This window comes from Mobula hypostoma, chromosome 21 (assembly GCF_963921235.1).
Source record: "Mobula hypostoma chromosome 21, sMobHyp1.1, whole genome shotgun sequence".
Lineage (NCBI taxonomy): Eukaryota > Metazoa > Chordata > Chondrichthyes > Myliobatiformes > Myliobatidae > Mobula > Mobula hypostoma.
The window spans coordinates 52,527,321-52,539,566 of record NC_086117.1 but is presented as its reverse complement, the minus strand read 5'-3'; the positions used below and the strand labels follow the sequence as shown (position 1 = coordinate 52,539,566).

Sequence of the window (12,246 nt, the reverse complement as noted above, 5' to 3'; positions counted from 1 at the left end):
AGATATCACTGTATAGGTTAAAGCCGAGAAAATCTAAAAGCAAGTTTCCACAAACGGATGGAATATCACTACTTCCTACACAAGGGAAACACTTCCATGGCAGAAGAAACAGAGCAAACTATTTTCTGTATGATACGCTCAAGTCCCATACAAAAATCTACACAGAAAAGGTCAGTCACAGCATAGCAGGTGACAATTCTGTCCATCTGGTCCACATTAGTATTCGCTTTCCAGAGAGCAAATAATTCGAATCACATTTACCCATTTGTTCCCATATCCCTCAACCCTCATTCAGCTTAACTTCAAACTTTTTGCCTCAACCACTAAAGCACGTTTCTATAGAAGGGTGTTGTTTTTGCTCACTTTAAAATTTCCTGTTTGATATTCTATTTATAGCATCTCATTTTAACCCCCTCACCACTGTGGCCTGCAACTAACTGGCTCCTGGATCGAATGCAGTGATAATTGGCTTTGTGGTTGTGACTCACTTCTGTGAGCTTCAGTTCTGAATGTTAGTTGCTTACTTTTATTGTTCACACAATTTGTTTTTTCTTCTGCACAATGGGTGCTTGACTGTCTTTTTAATGGATTCTTTCTTGGATTGTATTTCTTTGTTTTGTGGCTGACTGTAAGGAGACAAATCTCAAGATTGTATATAGTATACATACTTGATCATAAATCTACTTTGAAGAAACACTTACCTAAGCAACTAATTCTACTCCTAGCTAATTTTACTGTTGTTCAAAATTCAAAGCAAATTTATTAACAAAATAAATGTCACCACGTACAAACCCAAGATTCATTTTCTTGCCGACATACTCAGCATATCTATAGAAGAGTAACTATAACAGAATCAATGAAAGAGGGTGCTGACTGGGGATTCAACCAATGCGCAAAAGACAACAAACTGCAAATATAAAAAGAACTAAATAATAATAAAAATAAATAAATAAGCAATAAATATTGAGATCATGAGATAAAGAGTCCGTGAAAGTGAGTTGTAGGAACATTTCAATGATGGAGCAAGTGAAGCTGAGTGAAGTTATCCCCTCAGGTTCAAAAGCCTGATGGTTGAGGGATAATAACTGTTCCTGAACCTGGTGGTGTGAGTCTAGAGGCCCCTGTACCTTCTTTCTGATGGCAGCAGTGAGAAGAGAGCATGACCTGGGTGGTGGTGGCCCCTGGTGAATGGATGCTACTTTCTTGCAACAGTGTTTCACGTAGATGTACTCAATAGTTGGGTGGGCTATACCCACAATGGACTGGGATGTTTCCACTACTTTTTGTAGGATTTTCTGTTCAAGGGTATTGGTGTTTCCATACCAGGTTGTGTTGCAACCTGTTAATATACTCCCCAATACGCATCTATAGAAGTTTTGTCAACTTTGTAGATGTCATTCTGAATCTCCACGAACTGCTAAGGAAGTAGAGATCCTGCCATGCTTTCTTCATAATTGCATTCACTGCTGGGCCCAGGACAGGTCCTCTGAATTTAAAGCTCCTGACGCTCTCCACCCCGATCCTCTGATGAGGACTACTTGTGTACCTCTGGCTTCCTTCCCCTGAAGTCAATAATTAACTAATTGGTCTTACTGACATTGAGTGAGAGGTTGTTGTGGCACCACTCATCCAGATTTTCAATCTTCCTCCTATATGCTGATTCATCACCACCTTTGATTCACCCTATGACAGTGGTGTCATCAGCAAATTTGAATATGGCATTGGAGCTGTGCTTAGCCACACAGTCATAAGTATAAAGCAGGTAGAGCAGAGCTAGCACACAACCTTGTGGTGTGCCTGTACTAGTGGAGATTGTGGAGGAGATGCTATTGCAATCCGAACTGACTGGGGTATGCCAGTGTGGAAATCAAGGATCCAATTGTACAAGGAGGTATTGAGGCCAAGGTCTTGGAGCTTATTGATTAGTTTTGAGGGCATGACAGTATTGAATGCTGAGCTGTAATCGATAAAGAGCATCCTAAAGTATGCACCTTTGCTGTCCAGATTATCCAGGGTTGAGTAAAGAGCCAATGAGATGGTATCTGCAGTGAACCTGTTCCTCTGGTACACTGGTACAGTTGATAGTGTTTCATCACCAACCTCTCAAAGCACCTTTTCACTATGGATGTAAGAGCTATTGGACAACAGTCATTGAGGCAGGTCACCATGTTCTTCTTGGGCACTGGTGCAGGTGAAGCCTGCTTGAAGCAGTTGTGTACCTCAGACTGCTGAAGCAAGAGGTGAAGATATCGGTGAACACTCCCGCCAGTTGATCAGCACAGGTCTTTAGTACTCAGCCAGGTACCACGTCTGGACCCGAGAGCTGCTTTTGCTATTACATTTCCCACAACCAGGATTAAACTAACTGACATGTTTTTTTCCCCCCCAAGGGATGTGAACTCCTAGGGGTGAGCCAACATTTTTTCCCCAATCCAATGTTCACCATTCCCTAAAGTGAGCTGCCTCTTAAACCAGTACAATGCTTCAGATGGACGCATACCCACAATGTTTTAAAGGAGGCAATCCCAGGTTTTTGACAGCAAAGGAATGGGAATGTATTTCCAAGTCTGAAGTATGTAGCTTGGAGGGAACCTTCCAGGGGTGATGTTCCTATACTTCTATCCTTGAGCCTCTAGCTAGAGAGGTCATGAGTCTGGAAGGTGTGACTAAAGCCTGGAATGGAAAATAGCAAAGCCCTTGAATGGAAAATCCTACAAAAGTAATGGATATGGTCAGTCCATCACAAAGCCCTCCCAACCATCTAGAGGAAATGCTGTCACATGAGAGCAGTCGCCATAAGTAGGGTCTGCCACCATCCAGGCTATGCTCTTTTCTCGCTGCTGCCATCAGGAAGAAGGTACAGGAGCCTTAGGACCCCCACCACCAGGTTCAGGAACAGTTATTACTCCTTAACCATCAGGCTCTTGACCGAAAGGGGATAACTTCACACAACCCCCATCATTGAAATGTTCCCACAACCAATGGACATTTCATCTCATGTTCTCCATAGTTATTGCTTAATTTATTATTATTCCCTTCTTGTATTTGCAGTTTGTTATCTTCTACAATTTGATTGAATGCCCAAATTGGGCAGTCTTTCATTGATGCTACTATGATTATTATTCTATAGATTTGTTCAGTATGCCCACAAGGAAATGAATCTCACGGTTGTGTATAGTGACATACACGTTTGTACTTTGAACTTTAAAGAGTTTCATTAAGTTATTGTGTGCATCTTGTAGCTGGTCAGTAGTGAAATGAGTGAATAGTTGTGGATTGGGGTCCTATCCAGTGGGCCTCCACAGGCAAGTGAAGAGTGCTCCATCACACTCCTGACTTGAGCCCTGTAGATGGTGGACTGGCTTTGAGGAGATAGGACGCAGTTACTCACGATAGGTTTCCCAGCCTCTGACTTGCTCTTGTAGCCATATTATTTATACAGCATATCCAATTCAGTTTCTGGTCATTGGTAACTCCTAGTATATAGATAGTGGGGCATTCAGTGATAGTCATGTGATTGAATGCCCATTACTTTTTTCATCCTTGCAATGCTTTTTGAACAAGATTAATACCAACAATTTACTTGCAATTTTTCAGTCTTCAGGCACCATCCATAACTGCAGATAATTGTAAGACTATGACCAGGGCCTATTGAATTCCCTCCTCCTTTTCTCTCAGTCAGTTGGGATGCATCACATCCAGCAGAGATTTGGTAGCTAGCCCTTCAAATAGGTCTCTATCAATTGAGACAACCAGGATCTCAACAATATTTGATGTACATAATATTTGTTGTTGTGATGGGAGATTTTAACTTTCCTAATATTGATTGGCATCTCCTTAGTGCATGGGGTTTAGATGGGGTGGAGTTTGTTAGGTGTGTTCAGGAAGATTTCCTGACGCAATATGTAGATAAGCCAACTAGAGGAGAGACTGTATTTAATCTGTTATTGGGAAATTAACCTGGTCAGGTGTCAGATCTCTTGGTGGGATGGCATTTTGGAGGTAGTGACCACAACTCTATCTCCTTCACCATAGTGCTGGAGAGGGATAGGAGCAGACAATTTGGGAAAACATTTAATTGGGGTAGGGGAAAATAGATGCTATTAGGCAGGAATTTGGGAGTAGATGTTCTCAGGGAAATGCATGGCAGAAATGTGGCAAATGTTCAGGAAACATTTGCATGGAGTTCTACATAGAGGCAGGGAAAGGATGGTAGGGTTAAAGAACCATGATGTTCAAAGGATGTAGAAAATCCAGTTAAGAAGAAAAGAAAAGCTTACAAAAGGTTCAAGAAACTAGGTACCGTTAGAGCTCTAGAAAATTACAAGGTTGCTAGGAAGGAGCTTGAGAATGGAATTAGGAGAGCCAAAAGGGGCCATGGGAAGGTCTAGGTGAGCAGGATTAAAGAAAACCCCAAGGCATTCTACAAGTATGTGAAGAGCAAGAGGATGAACCATGTGAGAATAGGACCAATTAGCTGCAATACTGGAAACGTGTGCACGGAGTCAGAGGAGGTAACAGAGGTACTTAATGAATACTTTGCTTCAGTATTCAACAGGGAAAAAGACCTTGCCAATTATGGGGATGACTTACAGTGGACTGAAACACTTGAGCATATAGACATTAAGAAGGAGGATGTGCAGGAGCTTTTGAAAAGCATTAAGTTAGATAAGTCACCAGGACCGGATGAGATATACCCCAGGCTACTGTGGGAAGCAAGGGAGAAGATTGCTGAGCCTCTTGCCATGATCTTTGCATCATCAATTGTGATGGGAGAAGTACTGGAGGATTGGAGGGTTGCAAATGATATTCCCTTTTTCAAGAAAGGGAGTAGAGATAACCCAAGAAATTATAGACCAGTGAGTCTGACTTCAGTGGTGGACAAGTTGTTGGAGAAGATCCTGAGAGGCAGGATTTATGAGAATTGGAGAGGCAATCTGATTAGGGATAGTTAGCATGGCTTTGTCAAGGGTAGGTCATGCCTTATAAGCCTGATTGATGTAACAAAACACATTGGTGAAGGTAGAGCAGTGGACGTAGTGTATATGGATTTCAGAAAGGCATTTGATAAGGTTCCCCATGCAAGGCTCCTTCAGGAAGTAAGTAGGCATGGGGTCCAAGGAGACCTTGCTTTGTGGATCTAGAACTGGTTTGCCCACAGAAGCCAAAGTGTGGTTGTAGACGGTTCGTATTCGGTGACCAGTGGTGTGCCTCTTTGTGATTTTTATAAATGACCTGGATGAAGAAGTAGATGGGAGGATTAGTAAGTTTGCTGATGACACAAAGGTTGGGGGTGTCGTGGATAGTCTGGAAGGTTTGTCAGAGGTTACAGCTGAGAAGTGGCAGATGGACTTCAACCCAGATGAGTGTGAAGTGGTTCATTTTGGTAGGTCCAATTTGAAGGCAGAATATAATATAAATGGCAAGACTCTTGGCAGTTTGGAGGATCTGAGAGATCTTGGGGCCCGTGTCGATAGGACACTCAAAGCTGCTGCACAGGTTGACAGCATTGTTAAGAAGGTGTGTTGGGATTCATCAACTGTGGGATTGAGCTCAAGAGCTGTGAGGTAATATTATAGCAATATAAGACATTGGTCAGACCCCACTTGGAGTACTGAGTTCAGTTCCGGTCACCTCACTACAGGAAGGATGTGGATACTATAGAGAGAGTGCAGAGGAGATTTACAAGGATGTTACCTGGATTGGAGGGCATACCCTTATGAGAATAGGTTGAGTGTACTTGGCCTTTTCTCCTTGGAGTGGCGGAGATGAGAGGTGACCTGATAGAGATGTACTAGATGATGAGGACATCGTCAGGGGTAAGTTTTTCCACACAGAGAGTGGTGGATGCGTGGAATGCACTGTCGGCAGCAGTAGACGAAGCAAATACAATCGAGTCTTTTACGAGCCTCCTAGATAGGTACATGGAGCTTCGAGAAATAGAGAGCTATGCACTAGGGAAATTCTAGGCAGTTTCTAGAGTAGGTTATATGGTCAGCACAACATTGTGGGTTGAAGGGCCTGTGATGTGCTGTAAATCTCCATGTTCTATGTACATAAGAAGAGGGAATTCAGACTCCAAAATCAAAGAGCCATTGTACAAAGAACATTTACAGCATAGGAACTGGCCCTTTGGAACAAACAAACTAACTAATCTAACAATCAAATGCCCAACTAAATTAATCCCCTTTGCCCACACAATGTCCATCTCCTGCACATTCATGTACCCAAGAGCCTCACGAACACCTCTATTATATTTGTCTCCCTAGGCATCACATTCCAGGCACCCAGCAATCCATGTACAAAAAAAATCCTACACATTTCCTTTCAACCTACACCTTCTAGCTTTCAATGCATGCCCACTTATCCTTTTGTGAAACATTTCAACCCTGGGAAAGTGATTCTGTTTGGCCACTCCATCTATGCCTTTCAGGTCTCCCCTCAGTCTCCACCACTCCAGGGAAAACAACCCAACATGATCCAATCTCTCCTTATAACTCATGCCTTCTCATCCAGGCAACATCTTGGCAAACCTCCTCTGCACCCTCTCCAATGCCTCCACATCCTTCCTGTAATGGGGTAACTAGAACTGAATTTCAATACCCCAGGTGCCATCTAACCAGATTTTTATAAAGCTGCAATATAACTTCCGACTCTTAGTCATAGAAAAGTACAGCACAGAACCAGGCCCTTTGGCCCATCTAGTCCATGCAGAACCATTTAAACTGCCTACTTCCATCGACCTGCACTGGGACAGTAGCCCTCTATACCCCCCCTACCATGTACCTATTCAAACATCTCTTAAATGTTGAAATCAAGCTCACGTGCACTGTTTTGTGCTGGCAGCTCATTCCACACTCTCACCACCCTCTGAGTGAAGTTTCCCCTCATGTTCACCTTAAACTTTTCACCTTTCACCCTTAACCCATGACTGCTAGTTGTACTTCCACCCAACCTCAGAAGAAAAAGCCTGATTGCATTTACCCTATTTATAAACCCTCATAATTTTGAATACCTCTATCAAATCTCCTCTCAATCTTCTATGTTCCCAGGAATAAGGTCCTAACCTACTCAATCTTTCCTTATAACTTGTAAATTTTCTCTGTATCCTTTCAACCTTATTTACATCTTTCCTGCAAGGTGACCAAAACTACACACAATATTCCAAATTAGGCCTCATCAATGTCTCATACAACTTCAATATAGCATCCCATCTCCTGTACTCATTACTTTGATTTATGAACTCAGGTCCTCAACTAATAAAGTCAAACATGTCATCTGCCTTTTTGCCTATGTGGCCACTTTCAGGGAGCAGTGGACTTGGACCCCCGATCTCTATACATCAACGCATTGTATTGAATCTTTACATTTGACCTCTCAAAGTGCAACATTTCACATATGGCCAGGCTAAATTATTTGCAACTATATAATGACATCAGGAAATCTAGTTTTGTTAAATATGAACTGAATTTAAATTAATTTACATATTAAGCTTGTGGCAAAATGAGCAGAATGAAGTGGGCCTTACTTGTTCTGTCTCCTGCTCCTGAAACATCCTGTAACTGTGCTTGTACTCCCCAGTTTTCAGAACTTTTTCTGGAATCAAGTTGCTTCAGTGCTCTGAGAATGGGAGGATTGGGCTCTGACGGATCCTGCTGGCTGAATGGGTGATCTTTCTCTGGTGGAGAATGGTACCTGGGCAAAACAACAAATGAAAGAAGACCATGCTTCATCTGCTATTCTGTAACTCGACTCATGTATTTTTTTCAAGTATTAGTGACTAAGTTATCGCAAGTAAATTCTGATCCAGAAAGTTAATTTGAATCTCACCCCCACCCTCAACTTCAGGAATTTAAATTTTGAGAAAATAAATAATTTAAAATGGAAGTAAAGGAAAATCTAGGAACAGCAACAATATTTGGCAGAATATAGCATTAATGGCAAGACTCTTGGTAGTATGGAGGATCAGAGAGATCTTGGGGTTCGAGTGCATAGGACACTCAAAGCTGCTGCGCAGGCTGACTCTGTGGTTAAGGCGGCATACGATGCATTGGCCTTCATCAATCATGGGATTGAGTTTAAGAGCCGAGAGGTAATGTTGCAGCTACTGTATATAGGACCCTGGTCAGACCCCACTTGGAGTACTGTGCTCAGTTCTGGTCACCTCACTACAGGAAGGATGTGGAAACCATAGAAAGGGTGCAGAGGATAGTTACAAGGATGTTGCCTGGATTTAATTTTTTTTTTTTTTTAAAACGCAGAGAGTGGTGAGTGTGGAATGGGCTGCCGGCAGTGGTGGTGGAGGCGGAAACAATAGGGTCTTTTAAGAGACTCCCGGATGGATATATGGAGCTTAGAAAAATAGAGGGCTATGGGTAAGCCTAGGTAGTTCTAAGGTAAGGACATGTTCGGCACAGCTTTGTGGGCCGAAGGGCCTGTATTGTGCTGCAAGTTTTCTATGTCTCTATGTTTCTAATGTTGACAAACATCCTTTAGGGAATGAAATCTGCTATTCTTTCCCTTATTTTATATGTTCGGAACGCTACTGGTATTTAGGGCAGCAATGAAAGGCATCCATCTCTGGTGGTGTTCAGGGCTTCCTTCATCGTGCCAGTAGCTTCCTCTCAGTTTTCACTACTGTCAGTCACATAAGTCCCGGGTGGAGACTCAGCAAAATCTTCACACTCAGATTTTGCTATTTCCGTAACAATTTTGTTTTACCAGCCCGAGCTGAACCCCCAAACCTGGAGGACTGGTAGACCACTGTTAGTCTGGCCTCTACCCTTTGACAAGTTTGGCATGGATGACCCTACCAAGAGCCAAAGCACAGAGCACCGACTCCAGCCGACACAGCCCTCTGGGTCATTGAGGCACACGAGCCTCCAAACCCAGTGATAAGGTTGTGGCTCTCTTGGAGGATCTTTTCCCAGCTGACTTGTTTTAAGGCTTTCAAGCCACCAAATGCATGTGTTGTACTGTGGTTGCCTGCAGATTTCTGCGGCATCCATGGCTCGGGTCTAGACTTTCTTTTTGCATGGTTGTACCTTACCAATATCTTTATATGCTATGTGCTCGGTGCTGTGTGTGACTGTTGGTAATGTGTTTTGCACCTTGGCCCCAGAGTAACACTGCGTTATTTGGCTGTGTACATGGGTATTCGTGAAAAGTTGAATGACAGTCAAACTTGACTTGAATTAGGCACAGGCAGTAAAGGTGTATCTGCACCTCGTGAGCAAATATAAAACAGAACTTTGGTTTAAATGACTGCAACAATAATTAGAGCAATAATATTTGTACAAGTGAAATCTCCCTGAGAATCAACCTCAGCAGAGTTGATCGTTCCACAATTAGGCATGAGTGCCAGCCAAACTGGATTCGCCGTTTGCCTTTTACACATTAAAATCTACACGTTGTCAATAACAAGAGTATGTAATCAAATAAAGACAAGTTTGCATAGGCTGTTTCGTTTAGAACCATGGAAGGAAATTTAAAATGCAAATATAAGATGACGATGATGAAATGTGGATTAAATTATACCCACACGTACTAGTGTAGGAAGCTCTTCCCCAATCTCCATTTTTGAAGTTATTTATCCAAGTTCTCACATGTAATGTCACACAAGTTCAGATAGTTTGGAATAAAATTTTACATTCAAGTTGTTGCTTTTCAAGTAACCAAGGAAGAGCTAATGATGGCGCCAGAGGTTTTTGCAGACCCAGGAGACTTCTTCCAGTTCATCCATGAAACAGCTTGTTCTTTTTCTTTTTTCATGACCTCTTCTTTTCAAGTTGGCTGGGGCCCTGTCAGAGTCCATGATCTACAGCTGCAGCTCAAACTACGATTCTCCACAGATGGTGGATTCTAATTCTCAGACTCACCACGTGGCCTGGTGTTTCGATACCGTCAGGTGTGGCCCCATGGACAACCCAGTTGTTCGACAATGTCATCGGCTAAAGCGTCGCAGGAGATTCAAACATCGAGACAGCAGGCAGTGTGTGCTACTGCCGAAAGCCTCTGTTTTCCTTTCTGTCTCCCCCTCGAGGGCGAGTGAGAATTTGTTGGTCCTTGAGTCAGGGGGTCAGAGAAATGACACAGAAGATTTTAACACTGAAACAGCAAACTGTCGGTCTCTCTCTTGTTGTGGGAGTGATATCTCTCTCTACCTCACTAGTGAGAGAACAAAAAAAGCCTGTATGAGATGGACAGCAGTCTTTGATAGACTATTTTTTGCTATTACTTGGTGGGGGCTGATGCTGTTGCTGAAGCAAGTTGGGGGGAGGAGGGTTGACACTTTTACTGCTGCGAGTGTGTGCGTGTGTCTGTGTGTGGCTTTAGGATTCTAACCTTTTCTATCATTCATCCTTTGGGTTTTTTTTCTGTTTATGTGGATGTCTGAAGAGTAAGAATTTCAGGTTGTACACTGTATACAATCTCTGCAATTAGATGGAACCATTGAACCCTCACTTGCAACGGCTTATATGGCTAGCAGCCACAAGATTGAATCCACTTCCCTGAATGTACCACACAACCTGGCAATGGTTTGATCACTTTTAATCCATAACCCTCCAAATTATTCTCCTCAAATGCCTATCCATTTGCTCTTGAAAGCCCTGATCGACTTTCTTTCCGAAGCACTCATGGGCAGCAAGTTTCACGTTTTTTAGGCTTCGGTTCCTTTAATATCAGACTATGTATATGGTATACAGCACAAAATTTATATTCTCCACAGATATCCACAAAACAGACCCCATAGAATGGATAACAGAATATCAAAGCCCCGACACCCCCCTTCGCAGAAACTGCAGCAAAAGCATCAACCATGCCCCCAGTTACACCAGCAAAAGCCCCCAGAGAGACTTTGATCCAGAGTCCATCTAAACTGCAGTGCATGCTCCATGTACTGAAAAAACTACATGTGATATCCACTCTCTAATGGGGGGGGGGGGAAGAGAAGACAGAATGGGTGGTTGAGTGAAAATATGTCTCTACCATAGGAGGTGCAAGGCACTCCTTTCCTCCACTTACCTGCAAGGTCACCCTTGGGCACTGTGAATTACCTGCTTAGCTCCCCCCTCCCCCCCACCCAGCAGGGTCTCGTGAAGCCATGGGAGCAGGTGGTGATGGTTGTTTGAGCAGCTGGTGCAGATCACAAGTCCTGGTTATGTGACCACTGACACCAGGCAGACAATATCTGAAGAGTATTGATAATGGCTTGGGATGGGGGCGGGGTTCCACTAGTCTTGTAAAGACGCTGTCCAGAAGAAGGCAATGGCAAACCACTTCTGTAGAAAACTTTGCCAAGAACAACCATGGTCATGGAAAGGGAAAAGAAGAGGAGAAAGACAGGTGGAAGATCATGATCACCCAAGTCATACGACACAGAACATAATGATAATGATAGTGATGATTATGATGATTATGAAGAATGGAGGAGAAAAAAAGTTCATTCTTCATAACCCCATGTCTTTCCCCATTAATCTAAATTTGTCATCTACTGCTTGATGTATTGATCAATGGGAGCAGCATCTTTCTAATTATCCTACCCAGCATGCTGTGAGCTTGTCCATTCTTTTCAAATAGCAGACAGGAACTTAATCAGGGCAAGTGAGAGGTATGGCACTTTGGGGGGGAAATATACAGAAAAAGGTAAGACCTTACAGAGCACTGATGTACAGAGGTCCAAATTCATAGTTCCCTGAAAGTGACAACGTACTGTAAGTGACTGGGCTATGGCATGTTTGTCTTCATTGGGCATGTTATTCTAAGTTTAAGGGACAGGAAATCATGATGCACATATATAAAACTTGGTTAGGCCACATTTGGAGTATTGTGTTTTCTGGTCATCCCATTATGGAAAGTAATTATAATGGTCTCAGGTGAACAGGTACATGGGTTGCAGGAGTATGGAAGGACTCGATATCAGCTCTGAGGTAGGATGCAGAGGACAAAGGTTAAGGGCTGTTTCTCAGAATACAGATTGTGCGGACCATTCAGAAATCTGATGGCGAAGGAGAAGCTGTTCCTCAATTATTGAGTGAAGATCTTCAGACCCCTCTACCCCCTCCCCAGTGGTGGTATCAAGATGACAGCATGTCCCAGGTACAAGGGTCTTTAATGACGGATGCTGCCTCTTGAAGAGGTCCTCAATGGTTATGCCCAGATAGAGCTGGCTGAGTTTACAACCCTGTGCAGTCTCTTGTGATCCTGTGCACTGGAGCCTCCATACCAGGCTGTGATGCAACCAGT

At 43.1% G+C, this 12,246-nt stretch overlaps 1 protein-coding gene across 1 annotated transcript in view; it reads right to left on the bottom strand.

Moving 5' to 3' along the window:
• LOC134360020 (M-phase phosphoprotein 9) overlaps window positions 1-12,246 on the bottom strand; it is a 118,288-nt gene that overhangs the window by 33,709 nt on the left and 72,333 nt on the right. Inside the window, exon 17 of the mRNA XM_063074018.1 lies at window positions 7,529-7,695. Coding sequence (XP_062930088.1) covers window positions 7,529-7,695 — 167 coding nt within the window. The remainder of the gene's footprint in view (window positions 1-7,528; window positions 7,696-12,246) is intronic.